This window comes from Carassius gibelio, chromosome A11 (assembly GCF_023724105.1).
Source record: "Carassius gibelio isolate Cgi1373 ecotype wild population from Czech Republic chromosome A11, carGib1.2-hapl.c, whole genome shotgun sequence".
Taxonomy (NCBI): domain Eukaryota; kingdom Metazoa; phylum Chordata; class Actinopteri; order Cypriniformes; family Cyprinidae; genus Carassius; species Carassius gibelio.
In genome coordinates, this window is record NC_068381.1 from 26,899,719 (window position 1) to 26,914,836 (window position 15,118).

General features: G+C 37.4%; 1 protein-coding gene across 1 annotated transcript in view; it reads right to left on the reverse strand.

The window, feature by feature from the left end:
* The window catches only part of LOC128022775 (E3 ubiquitin-protein ligase HERC2-like), a 28,002-nt gene extending 13,103 nt beyond the window's left edge, over positions 1-14,899 (reverse strand). Inside the window, exons 1-10 of the mRNA XM_052610567.1 lie at positions 14,802-14,899; positions 14,564-14,692; positions 11,135-11,357; positions 10,931-11,031; positions 2,210-2,351; positions 1,711-1,821; positions 1,412-1,583; positions 1,161-1,334; positions 731-919; positions 408-559 (exon numbers count right to left, since the gene is read on the reverse strand). Coding sequence (XP_052466527.1) covers positions 408-559; positions 731-919; positions 1,161-1,334; positions 1,412-1,583; positions 1,711-1,821; positions 2,210-2,351; positions 10,931-11,031; positions 11,135-11,357; positions 14,564-14,692; positions 14,802-14,865 — 1,457 coding nt within the window. The 5' untranslated portion in view covers positions 14,866-14,899. The remainder of the gene's footprint in view (positions 1-407; positions 560-730; positions 920-1,160; positions 1,335-1,411; positions 1,584-1,710; positions 1,822-2,209; positions 2,352-10,930; positions 11,032-11,134; positions 11,358-14,563; positions 14,693-14,801) is intronic.
* Between the last annotated feature and the right edge of the window lie 219 nt (positions 14,900-15,118).

Below are 15,118 nucleotides of genomic sequence, written 5' to 3' on the forward strand. Positions count from 1 at the left end.
CTTCCTGTCTAACAAAAATATGAAAAAAAAATTCTATTCAAGGTAAATTGTTCTATAAAAAGGCACAGATTCCACAAAAATATTTATCAGTGCACTGATAACAACAAGAAATCAGTACAATAGAATAACTTCTGAAATATAAAAAATCGGTTTAGTTCTGTAATGTCAAAGCTAGGTTTTAAAGTAAATACAATGCAATATAAAGAAAAACTGGACATTTTTAATTGTAATAATATTTCACAATATTAACCGTTTTCTATATTTTTTTTAACATAAATGCAGCCTTGGTAAGCATTGTAAACATTTAAAAAATCGTATCTACCTGAAACTTCTGAACTGTTGTGCATATACAGTATTTGGGTTTGAAAGATGAGATTGGAAGTTTGATGATTTTGGTGTGCTCTTACGTAGTGTCTCCATGTCCTAGCCTGCCTCCATCTCCACAACCCCATGAGAACACCTCCCCATTGACTGAAAGTGCCAAGTAGTGCTGCCCATCCGGGTGAGCTGCAAGCTCCATTATTTTCCTGGATGACAATGCGTGTACTAGCATAGGGGCCTAACAGGAAATAACAGGTTAGTTCAGTGCACAAATCAAAAGTAGAAAAATAAAGAGAAGTTCTTGGTCAGCAACATCTATACACACACACACACATTTACATTAATCTCTAAAGTGTGAGAGACAAAACAACAATAACATAGCATACAGCTAACAAAATGAGGGACTCACTAGCGTAGTGCTTTTGTAGTTTTGTGTGTAGACGGCACCAGTGATGGTCAAGATGAGGAAACCCTTCTCTGAGCAGACAATCTGTGTGACGCCCAGGTTTGACAGTGCCTTGCACTGAATTGGTCCATTCACATTAGCGTAAGGTTTCCATCCAAGCAGACCCCAACCAATCACCTCCTGCAGAGTACTCTGAAAGAAGAAAGACAAGAAGAGATTGAGCTCTGTGAAGAATGATTTTGCTTTCTTCAAAGAGGGATTATAGATCATAACCACAAACAAGAGTTCCCTGGGGCTTCCTAGAGATTCATTGTGCTCTAGAGTCAATAAGCAGCTCCAACACAAACAATGAAAGTGGGACTCACACGGGCAAACATGTAGCATGATTAAGAGGTGCAAATAAAATGTCAGTGCACAATGTTGCATGTAGTACCTTGTTAGAGGTGGGTGAGCTGCACTGCGGGGGGCTGCATGGGGCCGCCAGGCGGTCCAAGTGTGCCATGATGACTACAGCTGTCTGCCGCAGATCAATGGCCAGGTCATTATCTTGAGGCAGTGTAAGGTAGCGCAGAAAACTCTCATTTGGGCTCAGAGGGGCCGAAAGGATCTGAGAACATAAGTAGTGAAACATAAAACCAGGAAGAACAGTGCAGTTATAAAAATGATTCAAGAATTCAATCTCACCTCAATCTCCTCTTCAGGAACAGGCTCCTCCTTACTGCTGTGGATGTTCTGGAAGCGCTGCAGGAGGGGCAGTAAGGGGGCGCTGGTGCCCTGGGTCGAGCGCTCATTATCCATTTCTCTCGTTCCACTGTCCCAGAGCCTCAGCAGCAGCAAAACTGCAGACAGCAGCTGACTAAAACACAAAAATCGCATGAAAAAGTGAGATTGAGTATTTATGAATACGACTCTACAGAGTAATTTTGATCATTTTATCAAAAGGAATTTTGAACAGTGGTCATATGAAACATCATGCTGAATACCTGAGAGTTCCTCGCTGCACTGCAAGCTCCAGAAGGATGGCCAGGGCCAGGTGCTGATCCTGCAGGGGAATGTTACTGGGCGCTTTTCCACTGGCAATTCCATGAATGTCACTGAAAAACAAAGTAAAATGAGCTTTAATAGCAATGTAGATTTATGATCAGTTTGCATGAAAAAAAATAAAGTAGGAAATTAATACTAATTTAGCAAGGTCACTTTAAACTGATCAAAAGTTACAGTGAATAATTTTTTCGTAAAGTTATTTTTATTAGTTTTCAACTAATAAAAATAAGAAATGTATATATTAAAAAATGTAAACAATTAAATTAATTGCAATAAAATGTAACTGTATTTTTGGTTAAATAAATGAAATGAAATGCAATCTTGGTGTACTGTATCTTGATGCAAGTTTTCTAGTTAAAATAGATAAAAAATTACTACACAGGAATTAATATTACTACTTCTGCATTTGGGAATAGTGAAGGTGAATGACTGGCAAACCTGAGGAATTTGGTGGCCCTCTCGACCACCTCCAGCCAGACGGGCGACACTGTGCCCTCATCAAACAGTGTAGCTTCTGGGAGAGCCCGCAGAGCGTCCAGAGACTCCTGCAGTAACTCACTGCACAGGTCTGCATCATCACCTGAGATGCCACAAACAATTAATGAGTGTGAATATAATTACGTTGTAAGGCTTCCATTATCATGCAGTGCTTTGGCTACCAGGCGGTCTGCAATGTCAATAGATTTTTATAATGAAGTTACATCTTTATTTTCATTTCTCTGATCAAAAGCACCATCTTCACAGCCGCATTCAGGCAAGAGATATTTGGCTTCTGCATCACATCTCACGGCACGCGGTTTCTTTTTAACACATTCCCCTGAACATTACATTTAATGTCGTATCAAGTTAAAAATATTCAAGATTTTTTTAAAAGCTGTGTCTAATTGAGACACAATTTTACTTCCTTTTCTTGCTCCGAGTTAGTCCAGGTAGAAGCGTTCGATTCCAGGTTTTATTACACCCTAAATGCAAAAAAGTACCTAAACCTAAAGACAGCTTTTTAGCAATGGGGGTTAGGGCTGTCACTTTTGAGAAGAATCTAATTCGAACAGATATCGAATATCATGCAATGTATTCGAATATATTTGAATATCTATAGATATATAGATGACATTCGTGGAGTAAGAAAAAAATAATGACCAGTAGGATTGTAATAAGGATGTAATGCAAAAGAAAGTTTTGGTCAATGGTAAGTTTTAAATTAAAATGTTTGTGATAGCCTACTACCTTTTAACCTAAGAAATGAAGACTGCAGGCTGCATTTAAGTTTTGCCACTTGCTTGAGTATCTTAATAATATATAAATATATACAGAAGTAATTTTAATATATTGCGCTTGTATGTCTATGAAAGATTGTATTAGCTACTGTGTAAAAAAATATCACTGCTTAAATCTCATTCAAATGTAGTTATATTATATATTAAATATATCCATGTATGTAGCAGCAATATCACGAGTAGCCATGCGATATAGTTTATTGAGATACTGGGTTTATACAACACAGTTCAACAGTACAAGTGTGTAAATAAAAAAGAGACAACAACAAGAGTGCCTTTTAAATCCACTTTTGTGCAGAACTACTTCTTTTCACCACAGATTCAAGTCTTGTTGTGACAGTTTAACAGTTAAGTCTAAGCTTCTTTTACTAAATCAAAAACATCACTTTAGAACTAGAAAAGAAAGAACGTTGAGTTGCTTCATTGCAGCTCATTGTATCATGTAGAGACAAGTATTATGAGAGAGATTGCTTGAGTGAGTCTTTTAATTGCATCTTATATTCATTCGTCAGGCCGATCTTATATCCATAAATCAAGATCAGTTTGAATATCCACTGAGGAAAGCAATATCTTTGTCTTCGTACTTTAAACAGTTAAGAGGATTTCCCATGACAGCGGACTTGTTGGCTGTGTCCCTATGGTTGCATCTCATAAGGCTGTTTAAAGCAACAATAATGTCCTTGTTTCAGTCCCTTTCAATATAAAAGTCCTTGTAACTCACTCAAAAGACAATCGTAATAATGTAACTTTCTCTGAAGATGAAATTATAATCACTATCAGACCCTTTCACAATACCAAATACCACATTGTAACACTTTACAAACTTCATAATCTTGGGAAGAAAGAGGCGGGAACCAGTGGACTTCCAAATAAATCTTTAATGATGAAATAAACACCAAAACAGCGCAACAGCCCCTCGTGGATGACTGCCGCACACAAACAAAAACCAAACACAAAATAAAGCCCAAGCCTGGTCCTTTCTCGTCCTTCACTGTTCGTCTCTCCTCTTTTGTATCCTTCCGATCTCCTCCGTGGGACGCGAGACCAGTGAGTGGAGCAGGTGTCACTCATTTCCAAATCACTCAACCGGCCTCGCTCCGTTCCCACCGCTCTCAGCCCCCGCCCCACTCACCACAGACATATACAGCACTCTAGTTAACATAGGATTTAATTACATAAAAATATAAAGATATGAAACTTAACTTTTTCCTAAAGCCAAATTGACTTCTCCTGGAACAAGTAATAGATTAATAAGTCCAAAGATTGCCCATTTAATATAACCAAAATGAATTAAACCTTGTTTAACATCATCTACATAAAGAGTCAGCAGCAAATTCCCAAAGGACTGGCCGAGATAAAGCTGTTCTTGGTGGATATATGAGCTCTGAACGGCTGCTGTCAGCCTGGAGCTCACTTCTCTGAAAACGTCTTAAAAGCTTTCAAATAGGCGCTATCTTTATACGCTGAACAAAATTATAGACGATTAAAATGGTTGTGATTGTGCCCTGTGGAATGTTGGTCCACTCCTCTTCAATGGCTGGTCGAAGTTGCTGGTTATTAGCAGGGACTGGAACACGCTGTCGTATACGCCAATCCAGAGCATCATAAACATGCTGAATGGGTGACATGTCCAGTGAGTATGCTGGCCATGCAAGAACTGAGATGTTTTCAGCTTCCAGGAATTGTGCACAGATCCTTGCAACATGAGGCTGTGCATTATCATGCTGCAACATAATGGGATGGTCGTGGATGAATTGCTCAACAATGGGTCTCAGGATCTCATCATGGTATCTCTGTGCATTCAAAATGCCATCAATAAAATGTGCCAGTGTCCTTTGTCCATAAAATAGACCTGCCCATACCATAACCCCACAGCCACCATGGGCCACTCGATCCACAATGTTGACATCAGCAAACCGCTCACCCACACGTCACCATACACGCTGTCTGCCATCTGCTCTGTATTCATCCATGAAGAGAACACCTCTCCCAAATACCATAAACGAATGCTTTGGTTATGCAAACCGATTGGTGCAGCAGCTGTCTGGCTGACTGGTCTCAGACGATCTTGGATGTGAAGATACTGGATGTGGAGGTCCTGGGCCGATGTGGTTACACGTGGTCTGCGGATGTGAGGCCGTTTGGATGTACTGCCAAATTCTCTGAAACACCTTTGGAGATGGCTTATGGTAAAGAAATTTACATTCAATTCATGGGCAAAAGCTCTAGTGAACATCCCTGCAGTCAGCATGCCAATTACTCCCTCATTCCCTCAAAACTTGCGACATTTGTGGCATTGTGCTGTGTGATAAAACTGCACATTTGGCCTTTTATTGTGGCCAGCCTAAGGTCTTGTCCAAACTAAAACATTTTAGTTTGAAAACGCAATTTTTTTTCTCTCTGTTTTGGCCTTCAATCGACACTGAGACAGTGTTTTTAGTCAAGGAAAACTGAGCTTTGTGAAAACGCTCTCCAAAGTAGATGAATTTGAAAATGCCTTTTTCACGTTGTGGTGTAGACTGTGAAAACAAAGGCTTTTGAAAAAGATGACGCAATTTTGGTCATGTGACGCATATCATACCAACAGATATCAGTGTTTATACTGGTATTGTGCATGTTATGTGCTATGCACTTTCACAATATTGCTACAAAAGTGTTACTTTGTACACTCTTCATATCACAGTCCTGCAAAGGTGAAAGCAAATTTACTCGCAATTGCTCTCTGCAGCAAAACATGAGGGCAGTTGCGTTTTAGATCAGACATAGATCAGATCGTGAGTGTGTGCGACTTGGACGCGTCACTGAATGGCAGGTTCCTTTCATAAAATAATCCTTGTCAGAAAATCTGCATAAAAACATATCATGTCTGTTCCATGTGTATCATCTGCAGTGAGCTTTTTTTGAGGGTTTGCGCATGCGCAGAAAGCAAATGTAAAGTTTTCTGATGTTTCAACGTGGATGAGAAAGTTTGCAAAATGCTTGAAAATGCTAGTGTGGACAGAGAGCGTTTTAAAATGAATATGCTTTTTTTTTCAAATGCATCTGGATTAATGTAGACGTAGCCTAAGGCACACCTGTGCAATAATCATGCTGTCTAATCAGCATCTTGATAAGCCACACCTGTGAGGTGACTGGATTAATCTCGGCAAAGGAGGTGCTCACTAACACAAATTTAGACAGAGTTGTGACAATACTTTAAAGAAATAGGCCTTTAGTGTACATAGAAAAAGCTTTTGAGTTCAGCTAATGAAAAATGGGGGCAAAAACAAGCGTGTTGCGTTTATCATTTTGTTCAGTGTATATCGTTCTTCTGCAGTTGATGCTCACGTAAATAAATGCTGCTAGCATAACTCCACTTGTTGTTACAGTTAGAGTGTTGATACTACTGGAGTATTGCACCGCTGAAAAAGGTCAATCAGATTCAGAAATACTAAATGTAACACACACACACACACACACATACATTATATATATATATATATGTGTGTATATGTATGTATGTGTGTATATATATATATATATATATATATATATATATATATATATATATATATATATATATATATGTGTGTGTGTGTGTGATTGTGTGTGTGTGTGTATATATATATATATATATATACACACACACACACAATCTCACACACACACACACACACACATATATATATATATATATATATATATATATATATATATATATATATATATATATATATATATATATATATATATATATATATATATTAAACAATGTCTATTTTTAGATAGTCCAGATAATTTAAGGAAATTTCATTTGAGTAACTATTTATTGAAAAAACTGACAAAATAACAACAAATAACAATAGGCTCAAAACAGCACATCCAGAATTATAAAACGCATCATTCCAGGAGTACAAATCAATATGGTCCATGACCTTTTGAGTGGATCACTGCTTTATTCTTAAATGAACCTCTGTGGCTGGAGTGTAAATATTGTGAAGCAGGCCTTCTATAGACCATGATACTCTTCAGCTCAATGTATGATCTTTGATGTCTCTTTCCCACCAAAGACAGGAAAACCTGACAGGATAAACATTCCCCCTTCCTCTAATTTCTCTGCTTCCTCCCATTCCAACCCTCATATTTTCTCTCATATATTCACAACTATGGCAGCTCATCTCTCGGCTGTTCAATGGAACATGTATATGGCTCAGGTTTCAGGGAGGCTTTATATCCCGGGCCAGAGAGGCTGTATCCACCCATTCCCTGTGGACACTGTGCTGCAGCGTTTTCAACATTGAAACAGATCACAACTAGATCTCCCACCAGTCTCTAACCTTCTGCTCAGCCTCAGTAATTCAGCTACAGGCAGAACAGAAAATTCTGCTTATGTTTGCCCCCAACTCTGGGTTAAACTGCAGAGTCAAACTTCTGTATCACCACTTCCTACCTGAAGTTAAGATTAATGAACAGCCCAACAGAAAAACAATTTCATGTGCTTCACATTAAGCTCATAAAATCTAGAATCTGAGCAATTATTTTTCCCTACACTACGCCACATACAAAGGTTTGACAGAAATTAATTTAAGCCCATTAAAAGTCACTAATATGTTAAACTAGATCAATAAATGTGTCAATTATATGATAAACTGCCTTCATAGGCTTCATATTAGGGCTGCAGCTATTGATTATTTTAGTAATCAAGTATTCTACATAGATTATTCCATAGATTAATTGTATACAAATTATTTTTTATTAAAGAGCAATACTAAATATACAAGAGATAAGATAGGCATCTTAAAATTAACAATTTGTTTTCTTTTTAGAAAACATTTTCATTGCTGAAATTGCATGCATTAATAACCATGAAAACTAAACCAAATGTAGGCCACTAAATAAAAGAAAGTATCTATTAACACTTTAAAAAGACATAAGTTTATGATTTTCTAAAAAGTTGCATTGTTAAAAAAAACGCTACTTGTATAAGATAGTGTTTTGAGAGTGAAAAAAACACACTTAAAAGTCGCGTATAGGCTCATGTTAAACAATAAGATAACGTTATTAACCGGTAAATGGCCATTTCAAATTTCCGATTCTGTTCGGAAATATAAAATGTAATTTAGTTTCTGTTCCTGTCAAAATTTTGTTCGTTTCCAGTTTTCTTTTTCATTCCGTGAACTGGTTCAGAGCCCTGAATAATAACTAAACATTGAATTTTTGTCACACAACTAGGCCTGTCATGATAACAACGTTTTGTTGTGCAATATATTGCCCCAGAAATAATTGCGATAATCAATATTGTTGTCATTTTAAAGACCATTTTATACCACTGAATATAAAATCATAATATAACAGCATAAAATGCAAGAAGGCCTACACACTTTCAAATTACAACAAACGTTTACTTACTAAGAATATTTAGATCAAGGTAATTAAGTATCCAAATTAGATACCTTAAAAACCTTAATAATAGTAAATCAACGAGTAGAAAAAAAAGAAAAATGCACAACGAATTTGTATGGAGATTTTCCCATCTACAGATTTTTCCCAGACCTTCTTTTCTTCTTCTGTAAATAAAGGGTGCACACTAATGTTGAAAAACACAATCATTACTAAGCAGTCAGATGTCTGCATGCACAAAGGCACATATCCATAAACAAGACCAAATCTGAAGATGAAACTTTTTTTGTTTAAATTTGAACAAGCTCCTTACGACTACACCATGTTATGTACACGAAGCTGCAAGAGACACAGGTGCACGTGGAATGTACAAAACATGGTGACATAAATTTTTATGTAAATATAATGGGCGATATATTGCGTCACCAAAAATGATTGAGGTCATGTACATATATTGAGCAATAAGTCGAAAGATATATTGATTACTGCGACAGGCCTACGTGCAACTTAACTTTCAAGTTTCAGCCTAAATAAAGCTCAAGCATGACATAAGGCTTTACTGACTTCTTGGAAGGCTTTGCAGCTTTCGTGAGAGGCAAAAATCTGTGGAAGGAGGTAACTTGGAACAAGAGACCATACACAATTTCTAAACACACTTTTCTGCAACAATATTTGTTTAGAGTTATTTGGAGAATAAACCCTCTTAAATGTCTCTTTGGGGAAAGACGGTGTTCCATGTGTTGTTATGGAAGGATTTCTGAACAGGTGATTCATATATATATTTGAGCTGCAACTAACGATTATTTTTTCTGTCAAATAATCTAACGATTATTTTTTCGATTAGTCGACTACTCTAACGATTATTTTTATTACAATAAATAATCTAATGATCCTTTTTTGATTAGCTAATGAATCCTTTGGATAACTTTACAAAAAAATAAGTACAACTTCTAATATAATATTTCAACCTTTATTCATTTTCAACCAATGTAGTTGAAGTTTTAGTATACAAAAATAAAGAGGCAAAGAAAATTATTTTACTATGGTAAATGAGTTTACGATAGCGTTTATAATTAAACCACAGTAGCCAAAATTTACAGTTGTCTGAGACAACATGAAATGTTCTTTAGCATCACAAACCATAAAATGTAGTCAGGGTTCTGTTATGGTTTAGCATGGTTTCCAGAGATCTCGAGCTGATTCAGGGTAGCTCGGTGGTTGTCATGGCGAGCTGTCTTTTAAGGGGCCATTCACATATTCACAAGTTCGTTATTTCCAATGTAGGTGTGCGGTATGCGCGCTCATAATGGTAGCGACGCGATGCGCCTGTTCGCACAGCATCGAGTTAAAAACATCTAAACTTTTCTGAATGCCGCAAGTGCACCGCGGGTCATGTGACAAGAACTAACCAATCAGCTTCATCCTTTGAAAGCTCAGCTAAGATGAGGGAACAGCTGATAATTTCTGTATATGGATTGCCATTTTGAAATAAATTTAGTACCAAAGCTACCGCAAGCGATTTTTGGTGCTGCAAATCCATTTATCCTTTGCTGAAATTTCCACATCTTCATGGAGAGAGCAGGTCATGGTTGCTTAGCAACGACAGACATCCCAGGGGTGCAACTGCCCGAAGGCTTTGGAAAAAAGGAGAAAGCGGCACGACTAGCGTTTCCCACGCATTTTTAGGCACGATATGTGAACGGCCCCTAACGCGTGTTCGAAACCAGCGCCAACACAGACTTACTTTATTTTTTATTTTATCCTTACTTCAGCCGCTACAGGTGAATATCAGAATCATGCAATGAGCAAGTCTGCGTTTATTAGACACTTAATAATATCAGATCAGTTTGTGCTTTTAGAATCGCCGAATTTGCTGCGGTCGTTCCATCACATCTGCAGCAGACACCTGAACCAGGAAGTTGGTCATCACAGAGGAACCAGTTAAACCGTATCAATGCAGAGCGCCAGGATGTTTTCCTCTGAGGTGCTCATGCATCGCAGTTGTGCTGCAGTGGTACCCCATATCGGTTTTTCAAAGGGAACAAAGGGCCATTTTATTTGGCCTCTGTTTAAAGTATTCCCATACTTTTGATAACACTGTTCTCTGTTTTTGTGATAGAATGCAACTTTCCCCATTCCCAGTATGCCATTACGCGAGATGTAAACAGTGTGACGCATCGACGCATTTCATGCACGTTGACGTATTTTTGTAGTCGATGTAATCGACGACGTCGCAGCGTCATTGCAGCACTAATATATATATTTATATATATTATATATATATAACCTCATGTGAGCCACAGAACAATTGGAAATAGTTGTAAAGTATCAGCATATCCTCTGCTTTTGCTAAACCACTCTTTCCAAGAATCTCACTGACAAACAGATGCCATTAATATTATGTCAACAAAAGTTTTATTGCAGTCACAGCCCATTTTGGGCAATCGTGGGTAATCTGCAAGTAACTTCAATGGCTAGCCAAACCATGCTGGAAATGGCTTACCAGATCTCCAGGCTCGACGAAGAAAGGCAAAGGCAAAGGAAAGAGCCGCTCTTGATCCCACCCTGGCCAAACCCTCCACTCCTTTACTGACTGGCCGAGCACTGAGGAAACGGACAAAAACATTTCAGCCTAGTATTTTCATTGCTTCTATTTAAAGCAGTTTCAAATGTAATCCAATTTCAATTAAAGCTCTGTTCCTCATACCTTTTGTTATCGGCGGCAGAGAGCGGAGGGCTGGGGGGACTTTTCCAGCGCACTTTGTACTTTTCCTCCATCATACTGTGGGTGAGTGAGATGAGGTAGCGCTCCAGGATCACCAGTCTCTGGCTCAGGCGCAGAGCGGAGAGTGTGCTCTTAGCCGTCTGGGAAGACAGCTTCTGTTGGTCGTCTACCAGTGCCATCACACAGTCCTTCAGCTCTCCAGTTTCTGTTTAAATAATAAAAAAAAAATATATACAAGTAAATAAAATAACTATGACTTTTTACTTCAGGATTGTTTTTACTTGAATAATTTAGTTTTTAGTGTCTTGTCATTATTTAGTGTCATTCCAGGTTTCTTATTCTTTCTTTTTTGGTGTCCTGAATGAATCAGCCATTTGAACAAATTGAATGAATAAATGACTATGACTTAATCATTAAGACATTTACCACCACCTACTGGCAGTTCACAGTTCATTTCATTAAAGAAATACATTTCATATTTCCATAGCAATATTAATGAAATATATTATTAAAGGTATAATTCACCCATCAAAAATGACAACTGTATCATCATTTACTCACCCTCATGGTTCAAAAGAGTATATGTATAAATTATATCAAACTAAATATTTCTTTCTGAAGCTAATTTCTCAGCCAAATTTGATGTGCAATTAATTTGCAATTACACGCCACAAAATTTTAATCGCTTACCAGCCCTATATATTATTATATTATATTACTATATTATTATAATATTTTAACTTTCGTCTACTATTATATTTGATGTTACAAAAAATAGGTAGTATAATAACTGTATTTAAGAGACCAGCTCTTGTGGGATTTTTAAAAACTTTTTGCTACTCCAATCCATGACTACATAAAGGTTATAAATAGTCTCTGTGTGATTAATGCCATAATGCCTTAGCATTTCAACAAGTTCTTGATATTATGATAGCACTAATTTGATATCAGCCTTGTACCAATTAACTAAGAACTATGTTTTGTTTATGTGAAATATAATCTCAGCGAGCTGTCTTTAAAAACGCAAGTCTATAAGGAATTGAATCTAGTAATAATGATGCTGTATAACAATGTTCACTGCAATTTGAGCAATTTGAGTGCATTCCAGTCTAAAGCCTTCCTTATGCTTGCCTGAAACTGTCTGTCTGGCTCCACTGAACTGTTGTTACGGATGTGCATGCATTCTGCTCTTCACAGCCTCTGGATAAAAGCCTCATACAGGCAGACAGGGTGAATTAAAATAGCCGATCTGAAATCCACTTAAGCCTTATGTAAGCCAATCTGCCTAACCCTCACAGGCCCTGAAGCAGTGCAGTCTGTACACAGCAACACTAAGAGGTCACAGTGCACGGTACTGTGAGAAAAAGAAAGGGTTTGAGCATGTCACACAAAGATAAGTAAAAGAACGGCTTTAACTTCCACATAGCTATTTGATGATTTATTTAGCTTTAAACAGGCTCCCACATAAGCTAAAAAGCACTTGTTCATTTCCTGCAATTTAATATTATGCTTCTAGTATAGCAGTTGGTGCTGTTATCAGTAAAGTCCGCTTTTTCACCACCACTTTTATTGCTAGAACAATGGAGAGATGAGAAGAAATGATAGGGCTCTTCTACTGGTCTCTTTCATGGGCCAGATGATCCAGATCAAAACTCACTTTAACATTTACAGGCTATTTTACTAAAGGAAACCCAATCTAAAATTCATATATTTGACTTTCAATCTGTGCGAGAATCAAATTGCCATCTGATGCAGTTCTTTTATACACGAGGAATACATTTTAAAAGAAAATTAATAGTTAATTTCTCTATAATCATCCCATTTAGTGAGAATACAAAATTATTTCTTTGTCCTTCTCTTTATTCTCTGAATTAATGTACAGTTCAAATGTCTAGGGTCAGAACTTTTTTCTTTTAATGAAATTAATAGTTTTATTCAGCAAGTGACAGTAAAGACACACACACACAAACATACATAAGATATCTATTTTTTTAAATGCTATTTATTGCAACTTTCTATCAATCAATAGAATCCTGAAAAACTGTTTTTAACATTGATAAAAAAATAATAAGAAATGTTTCTCGTACATGAAATCAGCACTTTAGAATGATTTCTGAAGCATCATGTGATACTGAAGACTGGAGTAATGCCTGCTGAAAATTCAGCTTTGAACTTAAAATATAATACAATAAAAAAAAAAGTTACTTTTAATTGTAATAATATTTCACAACAGTATTTTTGATCAAATATATTCAGCCTTGGTGAGCATAAAATACCAAATCTTTATCTTAATTTTAATATTTGAAAAGTGGTGCAAAAACCTTGTAATTCAAATCTCTTAAAATACCATGGTGTATCTCAGTGTTTCCAGTAATAAATAAAGGGTGGATGGGCTCCCTCAATGCAAAAACAAAATTCTGCAATAAACACTGTTATGGACATGGTATTTTGCAATAGGATGTTATAGGAAATCCTGCTGAGGTGGTGTGTTGGACTGCACCTGCTCTACTACCATGTGATGTTCATAGGGGGCCTATGTGGCTTTCCGTCAGCATGTTCTTATCACTACCCACCAGAAAGCTGCTCCACCTAGACCTGGCCTACAACCTCACACAGGGCAAAAATAACCTCACAGACAGTATGTACAGTTACCCGAGCCCCAAACACCTCACGCGCCAGCCAGAAAACACACACACATACACAAACCGAAACACATGCAGGGTAACACAAACTCTGTGCGGGTCTGTCAGAGAAGGAGTAGGTCACCTGTGTGGTGACAGGGCTGAATAACTGGGCCGCATTTAGATGTGGCAAATCCATCTGCTATCCTACATTACAGCACTTTGCTGATGAGAAACTCAGCCAATGGAAACTGCTGAAGGGTTTGCACTTCGATGTCATGTGCTGAGGAGGGAGAACAACGTGTGAAGTTGGGGGTGTAGTGTACGATTAGATGCATGATGACACACGCTGAAGTTTAATACTTAAAGATGAACCGGAAGTAGCAACGTATCTTTTCTTCTGTATTGTGACAGGTCGGAGTAAAAAAAGATTATATTAAAAAAAAAGTATGGTGGTTTTCTTTGTATTGGTTTTTGAGGTGTGAGTGTTTAACTCAAAAATAGAGGTAGATGATTGGTCTTTTTTTATTTATTTTGTGTTTGGTTCTAGAAGTAACTTTCTCCAACATTAAACATACCTAAAACACAGGATATGATCCTCCTTTTTAAAACATCTAGACAGCAAGCAAAAACATGTTTTTGTGCATGTGGGAATCCTATGCAGATGAAGCCGATGATGTGTGAGTGGGATGACCGCGCAAGATGACAGTCAGCAGATGCAGTAATCAGCATGTTGAGTTCAGCACTCTCTGTTTGAACCCAGAGCATGTCATTAAATATCACCACCCACCTGGCTGCCTCCCCCAGTCCCACATCTCAATGATGGAGTGATGGAAAGATGAAGCCGCCACCTCCTCCTCTTCCTTCTTTTCCTTATCGTTCGTATCATCTCTCTTTTGGGTGCAATCAGCACAGTCCTCTGAGAAGTTGACAGAAATTAAGAAAACAAAAAAAAACTTTAAGAAAAGAAGCTGACTTCACAAATATATCGTAATCCATGAGGATTCGAGGGTGATGTGACTTTTTACCTGGATGGGCGGATTCTTCTCTGTCAAAGACAATCTCTCCATCCTTCACCATCTCGTTCCACATCTCGCTCAGTCCTTCTGGAGAGAAGGCTCGCTGTAACACAGAAGAGATTATATTATAGCCATGTAATCTTTTTCAATTAATTCAAGACCTAACTGAAAATACTGCATATATTAATATATTACTTTATAATGTCTATAAAATAAGAAAACAAAAGTTAAATGTATTCCTGGTGTGCCCAGTAAAAATAAAAATTATATATTTTTTTTTAAATATCGGCATCAGGCGATACGTTTTTCTGCTTGGCTGATGTGTT